We start from the raw sequence: 18699 nt of genomic DNA on the forward strand, positions 1-18699 counted from the left end.
ATTGATGATTGGCTACAGTGATGCTATAGTAACCATTCGCTAATCATAGATTAAGATACCTCATTAGATTCGTCTCGCAGTTTAGCTCCAGAGTTCTGCAGTTAGTTTTATAATTAACATTTATTTAATACTTCTAAATATTAAAAAGTTCCAGGGACTTAAAAAAAGTCCCTGGAACCAAACATGCACTGAATAGCGGCCGAATATTATACTGACAGGAGAAAGATCTGTCTGCAGAATCTGACGCTTTTAGTGACGAGCTGACTCCTCTGGGCGATGCGTTAATTGCTTTCAGTGCATCAAAATCCGAGAGCAGAGCACGCAGTAGAGATCAAAGTTGCGAGTATATACTAATCATCGAGAACGCAAACACAAGTAAACGCGAGAGAAATAAGAAACGCAGAGCTGCCGCAAGCACGACGCGGCAGATCCAGGCGACCGACAGGGGCAACCATGTCATTTCGTAAATGCTACTACAAGTTACTATTTATGTATTCTGAATCTTAGCAAGTACTTATTGCATTTCTAGTCGGAAAGAAAAGAAAATTTTATTTTCCTAATTTCTCACCAGAATCTACCAAACTCCGCTCTCCTTTTTAGTTTTTCTGAAGCAATCTCCTTTTTAGTTACACGGTCACTTCCGAGCCCCACAGGCTGCGGGCCCCGCGGCCCAGGGAACTTCTTCCCTGTCCCACCTTCAGTGACCGCGTCTCCTACAAGTATCCGTTCCTGGACCCACGCGACAGTCTCCGCAAGGCTCCCATTCCCTCACCCCACCCAGGGTTTTATTTCCCAACCGGTTTCCGGTAACCGCCGGGCTCCGGTTCCGGTTTACCGGACCGGTTTGACCGGTTACCGGTGGAAACCGGTTGAATTCAAATCCAAATTCAAATAAATTCAAATTTTCCCGTGCAACCGGTTCCGACCGGTTACCGGCCGGTTTGACCGGTTTACCGGCCGGTTTTACCGGTTTACCGGTCGGTTTGACCGGTTTGAAATTCAAAAGCTCCCGTGCAACCGGTTTACCGGCCGGTTTTACCGGTTTACCACCCCACCCCACGCGCACGTCCGGTCGTGCACCGCCCTCCGCTTTAAACCGGCGAAGCATTTTCCGCTCGGGAAAACCCGCGCTTGATTTTCCTTTTTTCTATCACCCACCTACTAATTTCCGAACCCCTGTTCGCGTCGCTCGCTCGGGTTTGGATCCGAGCACAGGCCCGGCCGGCGGATGCTGTAGAGAAATGGCGGAGGCCGTCGCGTCCGCGGGTGGGCTCGCCATGGCGGCAGCCTCGACCTCCGTCACGCCCGGCCAGGTGAGCCCTAACTCGCGCCTTCTCGATTTTTCCCGGGCGCGCGCTGGCGCGGGCATTCGCTTGCTCCCACGGTTTGGGGATTGGCGTTGGGTGCGGGGTTGGAGAGGAGGGTGGGTGGATTTGGGGTCGGGGGGGGGGGGGGGGGGGGGGGGGCTGGAGAATGGGACGGGTCGGGTCTGGGTTCGTACGCGGTCGCGACGCTAAATCGCGGGCTGGGTTTTGGTCTTTTGGTGATCATCATGGAGACGGAGAAGCGCTGGAGATGCGATACGCGTGGAATTTCTCGCGCGAATTCGGCGATTGGCATCATATGCTGCTGTCTTACATTGTAACTGCCCAATTTGAGGGATGATGTTATCGTTGAAATACTGGTCGGTGCTGGCTGCGTTTGCTCCGTTGGTGCAAGTTACTGTTAATGCAAATTATATGGTGATACTGAGGTGATATTCTGAGATAGGGAATCACTGAAGCTAATGCGGATTGGCATTTGTGGAATGGTTTTTCTGTTCAAGTAGCGTTGGTCAGGTTGCATTCCTTGTAGTTTTAGCACCGAATGGAAATCAGTGAATTCCGGGTTTAGGGTTTAAATGTTGAAGAATCTGCAGTCCTTCCATATATTGTCAGTGGATCTGGAGATCTTGGACTTTAAGGAAGCCTTCAAGTTCATGCAATATGATGTGTATTTTATTTGGGACCTCCATCTCTGGAACTAACTTGCTTTGTACTCCATGCAGGTTTCTGCTATTCTGGGGTTTCTTTGGGTTTTCGCAGCCTGGGCATATGCTGAGGTTCTCTTTCATAGGAAGAATGCTGCTTCTATTAAAACGTAAGCATATGTTGCTTTGATCCTGAGAATCCATGATTTGTCATCTTGGATGCTGCGTTTTATAATATTATACGCTCTTTCGTTTGTTGTCTGTGAAGAACTCTGCTTCTGTTACAACTTACAAGAAACATAACTTTAGATGCCCGTCTCCTGCCATACGTTCTGTATTCCATTCCTCTGTGTTGGAATGCCTATTGCTCTGCACCATTGCATATTGCTTTGAATGAGACTACAGTGTAGTAACATCACAATGACCTTCTATAAGGAGTCTTATTGGAGTTTCTACCTCTTCATATTTGTCAGTAGATACTCGGATGTCAATTTAGCAGTAATGGATAATAGTTCAGTCAAAGAAGATCAAACACTTCTGTTGGAGGAGGGTGGCCAAGCTGTAGCTGCAAAGCCAGCTTATAATTCCTTCACATCACAAATGCTCAGGTTCTCTTTGAATTTTAATTTCTCAATAGATATTATGTGTTAAGATATCAGGGCTCAAAAGGCATCGAGTCTGACAGAAAAAAATGTTGGGTTCAACAGACTTTTCTTCATGGACCAGATGCTTCTTCTGGAGAATCGTTTAACACTGAGGGCAATGTAAGCTACAGTTGCTCCTTCAGTAATCCATGCTTCCATGGTTGCACTACTCTGCTAACTGAGTTGCATTGATTCTTTCAGATCTGAGTTTGGAGGGTATCTACTTTATTTTTACATATGTGATCGTACTGACTTACTCGGAGAGTCTGCCAAGGTATTCTTGTGCTTATAATTGTTACACAAAGTTTGGCCATGTGCCTAAGTGGCATACTAGTAAAATTACCCTTTGCTAGAGCTTTCCAGATTTGCTTGCTTAATCAAATTGATTGCATGGAAGGTGCATGCATCGTGTGTTATGCTTTAACCCACTAACCCTTTTTATTGGTATGCTGCATCTGCAGAATTACAGCCGAGATCTGTTCCTTTTCCTCTACTTTCTTCTCATTATTGTATCAGCTATGACTTCCTTTAAAGTCCATCAAGACAAGTCTGCACTCACAGGGAAATCTATATTGTACTTGAACAGGCATCAAACCGAAGAATGGAAGGGTTGGATGCAGGTACTTATCATTCTCATCTTCTTTCTTCTGTGGTCTTTCCTGGTTCCACAGGAACGTTTTCTTCTTATATTATTCCCCAGAAACATAGTTGGGTGAATAGCTACAGTTCATGCATGAGCATTGGTATATCAGAACTACAGGAATGATGCATATGTATGCGGTTATAAGCATCTACTCATCTGGCACCGCTGACATGTATACTATAATCGCGTTCATGATGGTCCATTCATGGTTTATGTACCTCTCTTGAGTTGCAGATAAGCTTATTTGGACACTAGCATCTGTTGTTGTGAAATATGGGTTTTTGACATGTCCTAGCACCAAAAATCTTTTGCCATGCTAACTTTTCCACTACACTGCCTTGTGATGGTTCATTTCTCTTCCCTAAGTTGTAGATAATTTCCTCAGGAATTTCCTTGTAAGGACAGTACTGGGTTCAACTTCTCTGCTTTAGAGGGGGTTACAGCCCCTTTATATCTGTAACACCCGGGGGATAAAACCCTCACCCTTTTTCTTCTTAATATAATGATGCGCAGTTCTCCTGCGCGTTCCGGAAGAAAAAAAAACTTCTCTGCTTTAGTCCAAGCAACACCACAACAGTTTTCAGCATTACTTTGTCTAATTTCCAGGTGTTATTCTTGATGTACCACTACTTTAACGCTAAAGAGATCTACAATGCAATCCGTGTGTTTATTGCTGCATATGTCTGGATGACTGGATTTGGCAACTTCTCTTATTATTATGTGAGGAAGGATTTCAGTCTAGGAAGGTTTGCTCAGGTGCATCTTTACACCCCACTAGTTCTTGATTCTTTATATTGGAGTTTTCCTAACATGGTTACACCTTTAACAGATGATGTGGCGCCTCAATTTCTTTGTTATATTGTGCTGCATTGTCCTGAACAATGACTATACACTCTATTATATTTGCCCTATGCACACCCTTTTCACCCTAATGGTTTATGGTGCTCTTGGAATTCTTAACAAATATAACGAGATTAGATCGGTGATGTGTTTTCCCTTCCAAGGATGAACGGTGCGATTTGCCTTTGGGTGCAGGCTATACTGATCCTTCTAAACCAGATCTCCCCCGGTTGCATGAGTGGCAATTCCGATCTGGACTGGATCGCTACATTTGGATCGTGGGGATGATATATGCGTATTACCACCCAACTGTATGCTTCCAACCTTCTATTTTGTTTTGTGTGTGTAACATAACTGTTCTGTACTTCTGTTTCTTTAAACTCAAAGAAAGTTGTACTTGGCATGAAAAGCATTGATGAAATATTTCTGTCTCAGGTTGAGAAGTGGATGGAGAAGCTGGAAGAAACTGAACTGAGAACCAAACTCTATATTAAGGGCTCAATAGTTACAGTATCTTTGACGGTATTGATCAAACAAACGTGCCAAATTAATCTTTTAACTATCTTATTTTTTATGACACATGCTGTGTGTTGATCACAGGCTGGTTATTTGTGGTATGAATACATTTATAAGCTGGATAAGATTACATACAACAAGTTACATCCCTATACATCCTGGATCCCCATAACGTATGTACCTCACCTTACTAATATATTTTGTTTGGAACTGTAACTTTAAGTGCGCAAGATCTGATTTGTTCCATGGTTGTTGTGCACTTGTTACTTTAAAAGTGTCTACATATGCCTACGCAACTTCACCCAGGAATTCAGGAGCTTCTCTCTCACACTATTTGCGTAAGTAATGGTTTCTTGTAATGCATTTTACCTTTATCATTGAACTCCACCATGATGTGGGAATATGTGATTCATGTAAATGTTCATTGCCTTTTCTAGCTGGCTTGGAAAGATTACACTGGAGACATACATATCTCAGTTCCACATCTGGCTCAGGTAACAATATGCTGTTTCTCTTTGTTCTTCCATTTGCACCACTGGAGAAAAAAGCGGACTTTAGATTTTTTTTTATGCCCGCAATTGTCTCATTTACTTTAAACTAACTTCAGATCAAGGGTGCCCAATGGACAGCCGAAATGGCTATTGACAATAATCCCAAATTACCCACTGCTCAATTTCATGCTCACTACTGCTATATATGTCGCGGTATGTAGATCTTCCCTATGTAAGCTATTGAAGACATTACTTGCAGCCACTTATGTTTTCATGTATTCCCACAGGTTTCCCACAGGCTCTTAGAGTTGACTAATACCTTGAAGATGGCATTTGTGCCCAGTCGTGACAACAAGCGCCTCTCATACAATTTTGTAGCAGGCATTACCATTTCAGTTGCACTATACTGTGTATCATTTGTTCTAGTTGGCATTGCAGGATACTAGGAAATCTTTTTATTTTCATTTTCAAGTGTTCTATTTGGTGTTCTAGTTCAATGACTAGGCCAGTTCAATCGTGAGCAAATTCAAGGCGACACGTCACGCACTGCCCAGAAAGCTGCTATTTCTTTCACTGGAGTAAGTTTTGCCTGAGTTCCTTGGTGAAAAGTAATCGAGCTGCGCCTCACAAGAACAGAAGATCAGTGTAACATACGAGGGAACCAACCCCATGAAGGGGATATGATAAGAATAGATATTCCTGTATAGCCGTTGAGATGCATACGTCGGCTGTTGAAATCAGATGTTTCCCATTTTTGTTTAATATAGACAGAATGGTGATGAGAAGTTCGACTACTTGATTCTCGTTTTATATGCTCGGATGTTGATAGTGATCGGAATTATGGGATCCCCATGTGCACTGTTTTAAGACGTCGTGTTTGGATTTGACAACACAAATAGGATAGAAAGAAAGAATAGAGCACCTTTGGACTTGTCAGCACAAAAAGGGTTGCATAAAAATGTCACTTCTACATTGAAGACTATTTTTAACAATTGAGTATTTGGAGTAGCACCTGTTAGCACGTATATTAGATACTAGGCTGCTCTGGGTCGGAACATAAAGGAAACAAGGTGATTCTCCTGTGCATTGCTGCGGAATTTTTTAAATATAATTTTAATTAAGGTGATACTTTGGTAGTGGAAATACTAAGGTAATTGCATGGCAATATTTATAGAAAATCGGTGGAAGATATAAATAGATGATCCTACCATCCTATTGGAAACACTTAAGTTTATTTTCTCAATACTTTTAAATTTCATTCCACATATAACCTCAATTGTATTGTACGCAAGTATCTCTTAATTAGAAAATGATATCATGTCAAAAACAAAACTGTTAATTTTTACTATTTTATGAGATGATCTGTAATAATAGTTAAACAGGCCGCCGGCACCTAGCGCCGGCATCATGGGCCCGGCTGCGACGGGCACGAACCACCACGCTAGGCACAGCCCTGCCACGACAGCCACGGCGACGATCTTGTCCTCCTTGGGGTTGAAGAAGGCGGCGGCGGCGGCGGCCGCCCTCTTCAGGGCCTCGTACACCAACGCAGCGGCGAAGGCAGCCACGCCGGAAAAGAAGCTCGCCACCGCGCGGAACAGATCGGAAAAAAAAGCTCGCCACCTTGTGCGCTGCTTTGGCGATAGATGCCCATAGCACATACGCGGCGTCACAGAATTCACGATGAGATTTCGGGATGGTGGAGGCCGCTAATCATTGGTGTGATTTATAGAGGGTGAGCCCGACCCTTCGCAAGCTCCTCGACCAACTCTTGGGAATGCATGCAGACGGCGATAATTGCATCGATCCAGGTCTCCCAGCCTCAAGGATAGCAAGGGCTTCATTTTGGAAGCCCAAGAGACGATCGAGAGTTTCCCCGTCTTCATCAATGGCAGGCAGCGGTGTGTCCAACAAAGACGGTCGTCCACCCTGCTAGCAATAGACTGGCCCGATGAACTTCCAATATCTTAATGCTAGTTTGGTACTCGTAGCTCAAGAGTGGGAGGGTAATATCAATGGATTTTGTTGGGTACAGGAAGAGGTAGTGCAGAAAAAAGTAGATGACGTGTCAGCTTAGTAGATTGCATCTATATAGGTTATATAGATATGCTACTTGTACATATACTTCACTGTGTCACAGAAAAAGAGGGAAAAAACAGGAAGCATAAGCATACGAGCTAAAACTACGAACATATATCAGCACGTTCTCATTGAAACCGGTGCAAAATGGCAAAAATAAGAAAAATTAAAGTCTTCTAAGCATTTATACGGAGATGATACCCAACCAATCTGCACTACCCTTCTACGGGAAGAAAAACAAAGATACGACCTCGTCGCTGTTACACAGTTGCATCAGCAAACATTTGATATTGTTTACAAAATAATCACCCTGCTGATGAAATGTGGTGCCTTTGCTTATGGTTGGGGCCCAAGATGGCAAGATGTATCAGGGGGGGGACGGCCAAGGCTTCACTTGAGTTCTGGCTCTGGCCCTTTACTGGCAGCACAATCACGGGCACCGGGTAAAAAAGAAGCATCAACTTCAACCTCTGTTCGTGGCCCTTTCCCTCTCCCGCTTGTTATACAGCCTCTCGAGAACACGCTTCGCCTCGCATGATGGAAAGTTGCTCAGATCATAGTAGTGTGGAGCGATATCAATCAGCCTGAGCACAAGGCACAGAAAAACCATCAAGATATCTTTCAAATGCTTAAACATCAATGTATGATCAGCTTTATTCAGGTAGTGTCAACTTACCATTCCCCACGGATATCTGTGACTGTGCGGATGAAATTCCTAGTCGTCAGGACATATTCGTTGTAGATGACCCACTCTGGCTTATGGTCCATGCAGTTCGAGGGATGAAGATGGACGACCTGGTGAGGAAGGAAGAGTTACAAGATTGCAATACTACACCCTGAGCATGAAAGCTTTAAGATGTTAGTTATCTTTGAACATGAAAAATATAGACCTGGTTGTCTTTTACAGTCAGGTAATGTCCAGTGCGCTCCAGGTGAGCAACCTGCATGAAATACCCTGCGAGCAGTGCTTTCCTGATATTGACATAGTACTCACGGCTATTGAAGTCTGTGCTGCACATCTTGAGATTGAATCTAGTCATGATGCGAACAAGCTGTTGTCTGACATTGTCCGCAGACTTAAGTGCTCTGGCATTGATAAAGTTCTCGTAACACCACTGGGGATCTTCATCTGCACCGTCAACGAGAAAATTGTTAATGCATAGAATACTTTACACTGAACTGGTAATTAATTTTGTATTCATGGTAGAACAAGCCAAAAATACTAGGATACCTATTTGCATCCCTAATTGAATGAGGATTATGGACTTACTGTTTTGCTTGTATGCGTGGTATACATTCAGAAGCGTGAGATGGTCCCCATCAATATGGCCAAATCGAGCCTTCGCCTCATCAGCAGCCTTTTGAGCCTCCCTAGGCCGGAGGAAGCAATTGGGTACTAGAGAAAGAATATGGTAATAACAGACGAAGTCCATGGTGGTCAGCAGATGCAAAGAGGCGAGACGTACTCAACAAACAGCAACTATCTGCATCAGCCTAAACTGTATGATCATTTCGACCAATAGCTCAAGAAGCCAGGTGAATGACAGTTTCTGATGACAGCCATATATGCACAAGAAAAACTGGCACTTTGCTTGCACAGAATTGACAAGCAAAGTAGTCCAGATAAGCGTAATAATTCATTTGTAGAAATAAAATTTGGTGACCTGAAGTTGACATACCTGAAAGCATGGCAGATATTGATAGGATCTCATTCGAACAGTTGTACTTTGGACTGATGGCAAGCATCTTCGACATTTGTGGATCCAGGGGAAACTCGCTCATCATTTCACCTAACTGTGTTAGATTACCGTCATCATCAAGTGCCCCCAAGTAGTTCAAAACTTCTAAAGCCCTCATAAGAGTTTCCGGTGCTGGAGGGTCCATAAAGTCAAAATGTACTAAATCATCAATTCCAAGTTTCTTCAAGGTAAGAACTGTATTTGCCAGGTTTGACCTAAGAATTTCTGGGTAGGTTTGTGGTTGCAAATCCTCGTTAAAACTCTTCTCAGTGTATAGCCTGAAGCACTTTCCAGGCTGCGTTCTTCCAGCACGACCAGCTCTCTGATGAGCACTTGCCTTGGAAATTGGTGACACCAGGAGGGATTCCACCCTTATCCTTGGGTTGTAAACTTTCTGTTTGGAAAACCCTGGGTCTATCACATAAACTATACCATCTATAGTTAAGGACGTCTCAGCAATGTTTGTGGACACAACAATTTTTCTCCCAGGAGGGCCTCCTTCCTTCAATGGGGCAGGAGCAGGTTCAAAAATCTTCTGCTGCATGGCTGGAGGCAGCGTAGAATACAAAGGCACAACTTTAACTGGGCCAACCTGATCTCCCATGTTATTAATTTCCTTATTAATTTTACGACAGGCATCTTCAATCTCCTCTTCTCCCGTAAGGAATACAAGGATATCACCAGCAGGTTCACACATGTGTATTTGCACAACTGTCCTGATAGCAGCCTCTAGGTAGTCCCTTTCTGGTTCTTGAGTATAGAAGATTTCAACCGGGTGAAGTCTCCCTGGTACCTTCATCAATGGTGCCCCACTAAAGTAACCCTGGAATTTCTCTGCTTCAAGGGTAGCACTCATAACGACAAGCTTCAAATCCGGTCTATTTTTTAGAACCTCCTTCAGAAGCCCAAACAGAACATCTGTTGCCAATGTTCTCTCGTGAGCCTCATCAAGAACAATCACCTTGTACTTCTCTAAAAGTGGGTCTGCCATTGCTTCTCTCAGAAGCATACCATCTGTCAAATATCTGATAGGAAGCAATAGTGTTCAACACAACATGATTAGATCAGAATACCTAAAAAGGAAGAAAAACATACACTCCATATCAATCTGCCAAAAGGATAGTGCATCTAATCATGCTCTTCTATGAAACATTAAGACTCAAAAGGCTTACTTGAGAACAGTTTTGTGGCTGCTGCAATCCTCAAAACGGATGCTGTATCCCACTTCCTCCCCAATAGTAACATCCATTTCCTCAGCCACACGCCTGGAGACTGACATTGCTGCAACCCTCCGCGGCTGAGTGCAGGCAACCATTGAGCGGTTACCCAGGCCTTCAGTCTCAAGTACGAATTGGGGGATCTGTTCAACATAACGTGAATCAATCATCACAACCAACTGAGCAAGAATGACAGATAAACACCACAAAGTAACAAGAAAAAACTATCGAGCTACAGTGAACCTAAGATCACAATAAGCATAGCCTCTCCTCCGTTATACAGGTAGGCACAAATAGACCTGACCAATTTTCCTTGCCCAAAAGTGAGTAGTATCAATCACCTAACCTTAACAAAAAAAATTACACAATTAAGGAGATTAAACATTCCAGCAATCCAAGTACCTAATTAAGGGATATACATTCAACATGACACAAATCAATCATCACAACTAACTGAGCAATAATGACAGACAAACATCGCAAGAACAAAACGAGCAATAGCCTGACTTCAGTTACAGAAGCAAGTGCAGAACCATATCTGAACAAATTACCAAAGCAAAAAGCTGTTAACCTTTAAAATTCCTATCTCCTAACATTAGCAGCAAACACTAATCAATAACATCAAAGGCGTGCGGGTATCGGAGCACGGATTGCTGTACCTGAGTGGTCTTTCCGCTTCCCGTTTCGCCGACAAGGATGAGGGTCTGTTTGTCGCGGAGGGCGCGGAGGAACTCCTCCTTCTGCTGCCACACGGGGAGCGTGCGTCGCTTCTCGAGGATCTCAAAATACCGCGCCGAGTATGGCCGCCCGTTCCACCGGTTGACGGTGGGGTTGGCCCCGCCCGCGGCGGCGGCGGCGCCGTTGGTGGCGCCGCGGCCGAGCTTGGCGGAGATGGAGGTCTCGTCGACCACGTCGAAGAGGCTCACCTTCCGCTTCCGCTCCGTCCCCATGGCGGCGGCGGCGAGAGCGGCGCTGCGGTCGCGCGGTGGCCGGGAGGAAGAGGCGGGAGAGCGGGAGGGTGGGGGGAAGCGAAACCCTAGCTTGGTTCTGGAAGGGTCGTTCGATTTATATTTGGAAATTGCACAGACAAATACCAGGCCAGCGAGACCGCGAGAGCGTGAGGCCCGCGCGATAGCACGGTGCGAAAGCGGGTTATTGGAGGTCCGAAGGCGGGTTCCTTCAGGGTCCCGAGTCCCGACGGTGCTTTTCGCCCTTGCCTTCCGAACGCTAAGACTGTCCACAGCGATAAGAGCAAATGAAGGAGCAAATTTACTGTTTGGCATTGTAGATGTATTGTTTGGCACTGTAGACAGAGGGGCGTGGAAATCGAGGAGGAGATGCTCCTGAGTTTGCTCGGCCCGTTGTGGACGGCCTAACGGAGAAGAAGATCGGAGGGAGCCAAGTTTGGCAACATCTATTAAAAAACAAAAGAAAACGTTGGCAACATCTATTGTAGAAAAAAATACTTATATATGTCCTAACATTTAAGCACTTGTGAGTTTTGTTCTAGCGTAAATGATTTGAAGTTTGATCAAATTTATAATAAAAATATTTATTATAAATATGCATTCAGATCATCATGGGTGTTTAATGAACCAGTTTGAAATAATTTCACCGAAAGAAATAACATATTGCAGACTCATGGAAACATACTATTTAAATTGGGCGCCACATACAAGCGTTATCTTATTGCAACATTATCTCCACTGGTTTATTGTTTCAATTGTGCTTGTGTGTTATTAGTTATTACCCTTTCCCTTTTCACTCCTCTCCAAAAAAAAAAGTCTAGCAGGTGTTTAGCAAAGGAGATAAAGGCGATGGACTAGATCGTATATATGCAACTCCCCCTCTTAACGGTCTAAATGATTTTTTGTTGAGCGTGTTGGAGCTTGTTGCGCTGAAATTTGCAGGGTAAAAATACCGAAGTTGATGATGCTTAATTTGTATCACCAAAATTTTAGTATGTCTCCACGGACCCACGAGTCCCCGACGCAAACAAGAGGGCCGGCCATATGGACCGCACACTTCCGGAACGCACCAGGCCTAGCAGGCCCAAGTCACAAAAAAGGCCTAGCAGGCCCAGGGCACCACCAACCCCAGACGGGTCGCCCTCGGTCAGGAGGCCCACCACCATGTGACCCTCGTGGCAGAAAACCCGCGACTCTCGCGGTCTCGCCAGTCGCCACGGACGCAGTGCGGCGCGCCACACACGGGACGGAGGTAGAAGTAGAACACGTTACACAGCCATCAGCCCATCACATCGCCACCATCAAGACCAAAACAATCTGTCAAACCAACAAAACAAAACACCCGCTCGGCCACAGCCACCTCGGCGGCTCGGCCAACCGACGCCGACGCACCGCGCGCTCGGGAGTCGGGACCGAGACCGAGAGACTCCGAGAGGGGAGGGGGGGAGGGGGAACTAGCCAGCGGGTGGAGCCGCCGCCGCCGCCGCCGCCCGCGGCCCCATGGGGGGAAGCCTGGTGTCCATGCTCCGGTGGCCGCCGGACCTGGGCCTGCCCAGCCTGTCGGCGCTGCTCCCCTCGCCGCCCGCGCACCTCCGGCTCCGGGTCCAGGAGTGGTGGCAGTGGCAGTGGTCGAGCCCCGAGCAGCTCGGCGCGGTGGCGGCGCGGCGCTGGCCCGAGCTGGTGCGGGACGTGCCGCTCCTGGTGGACGCCGCGCTCTGGGGCGTCGTCACGGCCGTCGAGTCCGTCGCGCTCGTATCCATGATGTGCTGCTTCTTCCTCTGCTGCGGCTGCACGCTCTGAGGGGCGGGCCTCCGACGAGCTCCGCGGCTGCCGGCAGTATGAACGATTCCCCCCCGTGCGATTTCTTCGTTTCGCCGAGTGTGGTTGTGGTGAATTAGCTCCGTCGGGTATGAATGAATTAGCTGTGTTACTGCCATGGTAATGATAATCAGGATGTGCCTTTCGTTATTGGATTTGACTGTCGGTTGTGCGCCATTTGCGCATTTGGGGATCATCCCTGACAACGAGCAGAAGTGCGCTGCTGTAGCAAGAACTAGTGGGGGAGATTAAATTGGAGGATGTAGTTGCGTGGTGGGATCGGGGGCGACTTTATTTGCGGCAAAATATCTCAGTTCCTTCTGAATCAGCCGGGTCAATGGTTTCCGTTGCGTTTCAGCCTAAAATTATTTTTTTGAAGAAATTTCAGTCTAAAATTATCGTACGTACTCTGGCGTTGAATTGTACGCTTGGTATAGTAGGTTGTCGCGCACTGGTACAAGTCACGTGCTAGTGCTACTGTTCAGTCCTATCCGCGGCTCCAAGTACAGGACCCAGAACCCAGGACACCATCTGAATCGCACAGCGGCACAGGTCGTGTTTCAGATGTTCGGCCAAATTCCTGCGAAGCGTCGCACGGGCTGGTTGGTCCTTTGTCCTGCAATTCAGGTAGTTCATGAATTTCGGTTTCAAGCACACTTCTCTCTTCAGGCATTTCGGTTGCACTTCAGGCAGTTCACGGCTGTTTCGACTTCTGTTGTTGGTAAAGGCTGAAGACTCCAACAAGTCCGTGATGTCCGTTGATCCCATCGAATTCAATTCAGTCCCTGTTCTTGCCACAATTCACAAACGAAAGCTCCGCCCAAAAAGCAGGACCACGCCGCGCGCCACATGTAGCTGCGAAGAGAGTAGAGACAAACGGCCGCGCCACTTACGACTCGTGTCGCCGTCGCGCTCGACGTTGCTGCCAAAAAACACCGGCCAGCCTACTAGTAGTAGCACAGCGGCGACGCCCAGCTGCCACCCTGCCAGGCAGCAGCAGTTGTGCTCCCAACCGAAAAGCACAGGAGCCGTGGTCCCAGGCCGCCCCGCGCGTCGGCTGGAAGCCTGGAACCCTGCAATGCTAGAACGCCTCCCTCGACCAGAGTCTAGAGGCAGCCAACACGGCCGGCAACGGCAAGTAGAACGCACGCAAGGATTGACCCCCTCCGTCTTCCGTGCCGTGCAGCAAAAAAACCCCTCTTGGAAGCTTGTAGTGGGTGCTGAACGGGGCCGGATAAGGATGAACAAACACCGTATCAGTATCACAACTTGGCGTCAATTCCAAATGAGTGGCTGACTGGCTGGTAACTTCGTAAAGCTCATTTCCTGTCGCTATCGAGCATTATTGCTTTGCAAACGAATCACGAACCGGGAAATGCGTGTGGAACCGAGTCGGTATTTAACGATATCCAAAGTCTCCTTTTGCCCCATCTCAATGCTTTCGAAAAGAGAGAATAACACGAGCAGGCTACTAAAAGAAGCAGCCTATAGCCATTTTAACTTTGACCGCTGCAACACAAATAATTATTGGTAAAAATGGATCAAGCACTTTTAGCTTGGTAATTTCCCCTCAGGGTACAGCTGGGCAGCTGGCACAATTCCATGAGCCGCATTTTACATGTACCAAAAAAATATTTTAAATGAGAACCAGGTAAAATTAGCGTGGCAGACAATCTCTTGAGGCCACAACAGATCAGTGTTTTCTGGAGCTCCACTATGTTATTTTTGCACCGTCATTGTCAAGAGAAAAAATTGTGGAGATGATTATCCTTTTTTTAATGGAAGCTCACTTGATCTTGAATCCAGATTCTAGATCAACCAACTTCTCAATGTCTTTGGCCAAATCCTCTGCCAGTCCAGTATAAGAATGCGGGGTTAGCTTCGCAAGTTTTGATCGAACCTCCTCTGGTATGTCTAGACCATCAATGAACTGCTGCATGCTATCCTTGGTGACAGCTTGGCCTCTAGTCAGTTCCTTCAGCTTCTCATAAGGTTCAGGTATTCCATATCTCCGCATCACCTACAAAGATTAATAAAAGTAACGTGATAATGTGATATATACTTGATGGGGAAACAACAATCAATCTGGCTTTGAGAGTTGAAAGTTGAAGTTATTTGGCAATATCAATATGCGTCTAGAAATGCTATTGACTCAGTCAAGCTAATGCAATATCAAGGCAATCACACAATAACTTTTGACAAACTAATAGCAACTCAACCCGTCCAAACTTTTGACGAACTAATAGTACAACTACTCTATTGAAGCATAGGATTGACCATTATGATGGAAACCAAAACCAAAATTCAAAAGGGAGAATGAACACAAGAATGAAGAATGTCTTACAGTCTGTATTGGCTCGGCAAGGACCTCCCAAGTTTTCTCCAGGTCTTCAGCTAAACGTGATTCATTCACCTGTGTAAACAGTCAATTCATCATAATTACTTAAAAGTTCGTGTAACTCTAACCGAGTTCATCTCAGCTATCATGAACTTGAGTGGTGTAAATAATAGTTGGGTAAACACCTAAAAGTCTACTGGCTCAACTAACTTAAGTGTGTGTTTACAGTTAGACCAAAACTTATGAAAAGAGCAAGTCGTGAGGTGGGTCTATCTGCTTGAGCATCAAGCATCGTTCAAGTACTTGATAAATGACGATGATAAACTGAAAGTCACGCACCAAGAACAATATCCAAGGTACAACCTATGATGCAAGAAAGGATAAACTCTGGGCCACGTACCTGAACCTTGCTGATTCCACGTATTGTAGCTTTGTAAGCCAATAGAGAATGACCTAATCCCACACCCAAGTTTCTCAGAACAGTCGAGTCTGTCAGATCACGCTGTCAATGGTATAGCGTAGTGGTTCATTAGTACAGATGTTACCAAGATGAAACATAAAGGTTAAGTTCCAACCTTGCATAGATGCAGCAACACAAGCACCATATTTTCATTTTTACACCTCAGGTTGGAAAAATAAAATAAAATTGAAGGATAACATAGATTTAGTGGGAATACCTGCAGCCTGGATATCGGCAGCTTCATGCTTATAGCAGACAAAATGCCATTCGCCAAATGCAAATTGCCATCACTGTTTTCAAAATCAATGGGATTGATTTTATGAGGCATAGTGGACGAACCAACCTCACCAGCTTTTGGTATCTGAAAACAGAATTTGAGAAAATATAGCAAGCTATAATGGAAGATATAATCATATAAATCAACAATCATTACTTCCTCTCCCCCCTTGCAGTATGAATGTAATTCCCTCAAACAGTCAACCCTTTTACAGATACCTGCTTGAAGTAGCCCAGTGATATATAGGACCACATGTCCCTATCAAAATCAGTCAACACATTGTTGAACTGGATGAATAGATTGAAGAGCTTTGATATGTAGTCATGAGGCTCAATCTGTAAAAAGGATAACACTGCATTAGAACAGTGTTGATGGTTATGATCACGGTAGTATTTGAGAAACATAATAAGGTAAATAATGGGGGAAAGATTCTATTTGTACAAGAACGTTGAAGACCAGAGAAGAAAATGAGAAACAACTGAATGTCAAAATAACAAATATGTATCACCTGAGTCACATAAGGGTTGAATTGCAAACCCAAGGATCTAACAAACTCTTCTGCCACCTTAGGCCAGTCAACTTCTGGATAAGCAACCACATGGGCATTATAATTACCAACAGCACCAGCAAATTTCCCTAGTATATTCACCTCTAAGAAACTCTTCCCGATATCAGATAATCTGGCTGCAAAGTTTGCCAGCTCCTTTCCCACCGTTGTTGGTGACGCTGGCTACAAGCAAGAGTTGAAAACAATTCAAGATAGTATTCAAAAAGCAACAAGCAATCGAGCAAAGTAATTGGGTAGGCTGTTGCATCGAAAGAATTACTAAGCTTAACTCTACAAAGTGACCCTGCTGAAGAACAGAATTTTTACTTAGACATACAATTCCCCATTTTCCTGTAAAATTGAGAAGTCTGAAGAATATCTGACCAAATAGTATCATTTTTTTTTAATTTCCTAGTCGATGTTGGTAAAGAATATACTTCATCCCTGTAGTCTTGGACTAGCAGAGTGAGTTGATCAACCAAACAATTCCATTCTTTTCATTATGAACTTATCAATTTATCATTAATCAGAATCACCTTACTGCATCAACAACAAGCAAAAACAAGGCTCCGATTGGTAATTGTTTATACCATACTATCTCACATAGAAGGCCTTTGAGAGTTGCCTATGGGAAAGTTATACCTCAAAATCAGGGTACAAAAAAACTTGTTATTGTTACTGTAGAACAGTACAAGCAACTATTACTCGAGATACAATTAAGGTGTCTTCATACCTGCCCATGAGTTCGAGACAACATAGGGTAGGCTGAATTTTGTGTTGCCAATGAACACATTGCTTTGCATATGTCGATCATGGCAGGGAACATAACTCCATTTACCCCCTCTTTCAGAGCCAATGCATGTGACAGGTTGTTGATGTCCTCAGAGGTACATGCAAAATGGAAGAACTCCGACACCTGGGAAGTAGTTCAAAATGTCACTCAGCTTTAAGGCTAATCACAAATAAATACTCCACCAGTTAAAATCCTGGTTGCAACCTCAAGGCCAGCATACCTTTGCAATCTCTGGATTTGAGCTGCATCTCTGCTTCAGAAAGTACTCAACAGCTTTCACATCATGGTTTGTTATTTTCTCGATTTTCTTGACATCCTTAGCATCATCGATGCCAAAATTCTGGACAATCCCATTCAAGAAGAGCTGGGCCTCCTCGCTGAATGGTGGCACCTCGGTGATTTCAGGAATTTGAGAAAGTTTCAGTAGCCACTTCACCTGCAGAAGGCACCTCAGATAAGCAATATTGACAATAATACCAGAGGCACACTCTTAAGCATTCCACTCCCGAACCACGCTTGGGCGCAGATGTACTGTACACTAGGAGAACAAACCGTGATAAATTAAATGTCAGATACCTCGATGAGGACACGGTATCTGATGAGTCCGAACTCGCTGAAGAAGGGCATCAGGTCCCTGATGAAGCGATCGTACCGCCCATCCAGCGGCGAGAGCGCCATCAGGCAGAACGTATCGTTGTCCGGCAAGCTGCTGAGCTCCTCCAGGGACCTCTCCGCCCAGCCCAGGTTATCATCAGTCATCTGACCAACAGAACACAACACGACCCGTAAGTCACAAGCATCAGTACTGCTGAATAGCTGGAATTTGGGGGGGGGGGGGGGGGGGGGGGGGGGGGGTTCTACGGGAAGCTGCGCCTCATCACCTCGGTGGAAGCTCCGGCGACGGCCGCTGAGGCGGAGAACTGGAGGCGCCGCGCCGGGCGGGCACAGGCGCTGCGGAGCGCGGTGGCCCTCGGGGCGGCAGCCGCGCGGGGAGAGGCCGCGGCGGCAGTTGCCGGGGGCTTGAGCGACGGCGGCGCCGACATGCTTCGAGAGGCGCGGCGGGTGTTGTGGTTAAACCCTAGTAGCGGCGGAAGGATACGGCGGCGGGCGGCGTGAGGAAAATGGGTGGAAGGGGATTAATGGGCGTTGGTGCCGGGGTTTAACCGGGGTTTGTGTCTTGTTGATTTGATTTGACGGCGGGGATTGGGAACTCCAGGCCGAGATTTCGAGTTTCGAGGGCAGTGGCGGGGTTGGGAACTCCGGGCCGGGATTTCGAGTTTCGGGAGAAATAGTGGGGGTGGTTTTCCTCGAATTGCTTTGGGCAGCAGCCGTTCGTTTGGTATTCCCTGGCCTTCTGTAA

The 18699-nt window shown here is 45.7% G+C and overlaps 3 protein-coding genes and 1 pseudogene across 6 annotated transcripts; 2 read left to right on the forward strand and 2 right to left on the reverse strand.

The window, feature by feature from the left end:
* Window positions 1-1084: 1084 nt before the first annotated feature.
* Window positions 1085-5913, forward strand: LOC120652579 (annotated as a pseudogene). Its single transcript, XR_005666613.1, has 14 exons — window positions 1085-1313; window positions 2048-2139; window positions 2446-2577; window positions 2677-2733; window positions 2815-2887; window positions 3075-3233; window positions 3863-4012; window positions 4086-4407; window positions 4532-4618; window positions 4697-4785; window positions 4888-4950; window positions 5050-5106; window positions 5220-5316; window positions 5391-5913. The product of XR_005666613.1 is annotated as a protein REDUCED WALL ACETYLATION 1-like (transcript).
* Window positions 5914-7184: 1271 nt separating this feature from the next.
* LOC120652580 (probable pre-mRNA-splicing factor ATP-dependent RNA helicase DEAH2) lies at window positions 7185-11233 on the reverse strand. Of its 3 annotated transcripts, none has more exons than XM_039930445.1 (7): window positions 10798-11233; window positions 10094-10281; window positions 8862-9946; window positions 8453-8578; window positions 8073-8311; window positions 7859-7977; window positions 7185-7766 (listed from the first exon to the last, which is right to left on the reverse strand). In XM_039930445.1, exons 1-7 carry the CDS (start codon window positions 11086-11088, stop codon window positions 7646-7648), a joined length of 2169 nt encoding a protein of 722 aa, XP_039786379.1. In that variant the 5' UTR covers window positions 11089-11233; the 3' UTR covers window positions 7185-7645. The 3 variants fall into 3 exon arrangements, 2 of the variants coding, with proteins under 2 accessions (XP_039786379.1, XP_039786380.1); XM_039930446.1 differs by having other exon boundaries at window positions 8862-9994; window positions 10798-11200; XR_005666614.1 differs by lacking the exons at window positions 7185-7766; window positions 7859-7977 and having other exon boundaries at window positions 8082-8311; window positions 8453-8666; window positions 10798-11184.
* Window positions 11234-12414: 1181 nt separating this feature from the next.
* LOC120652583 lies at window positions 12415-13249 on the forward strand. The gene has a single exon (XM_039930449.1). It carries the CDS (start codon window positions 12607-12609, stop codon window positions 12904-12906), a length of 300 nt encoding a protein of 99 aa, XP_039786383.1. The 5' UTR covers window positions 12415-12606; the 3' UTR covers window positions 12907-13249.
* A 1176-nt stretch (window positions 13250-14425) lies between these two features.
* LOC120652581 (adenylosuccinate lyase-like) lies at window positions 14426-18574 on the reverse strand. Its single transcript, XM_039930447.1, has 10 exons — window positions 18221-18574; window positions 17916-18098; window positions 17560-17775; window positions 17280-17462; window positions 16508-16729; window positions 16218-16334; window positions 15940-16083; window positions 15663-15764; window positions 15269-15337; window positions 14426-14944 (listed from the first exon to the last, which is right to left on the reverse strand). The coding sequence occupies exons 1-10, from the start codon at window positions 18380-18382 to the stop codon at window positions 14711-14713; spliced, it is 1632 nt and encodes a 543-aa protein (XP_039786381.1). The 5' UTR covers window positions 18383-18574; the 3' UTR covers window positions 14426-14710.
* Window positions 18575-18699: the final 125 nt, after the last annotated feature.

The sequence above is a fragment of the Panicum virgatum genome, chromosome 9K, assembly GCF_016808335.1.
Source record: "Panicum virgatum strain AP13 chromosome 9K, P.virgatum_v5, whole genome shotgun sequence".
Taxonomy (NCBI): Eukaryota; Viridiplantae; Streptophyta; class Magnoliopsida; order Poales; family Poaceae; genus Panicum; species Panicum virgatum.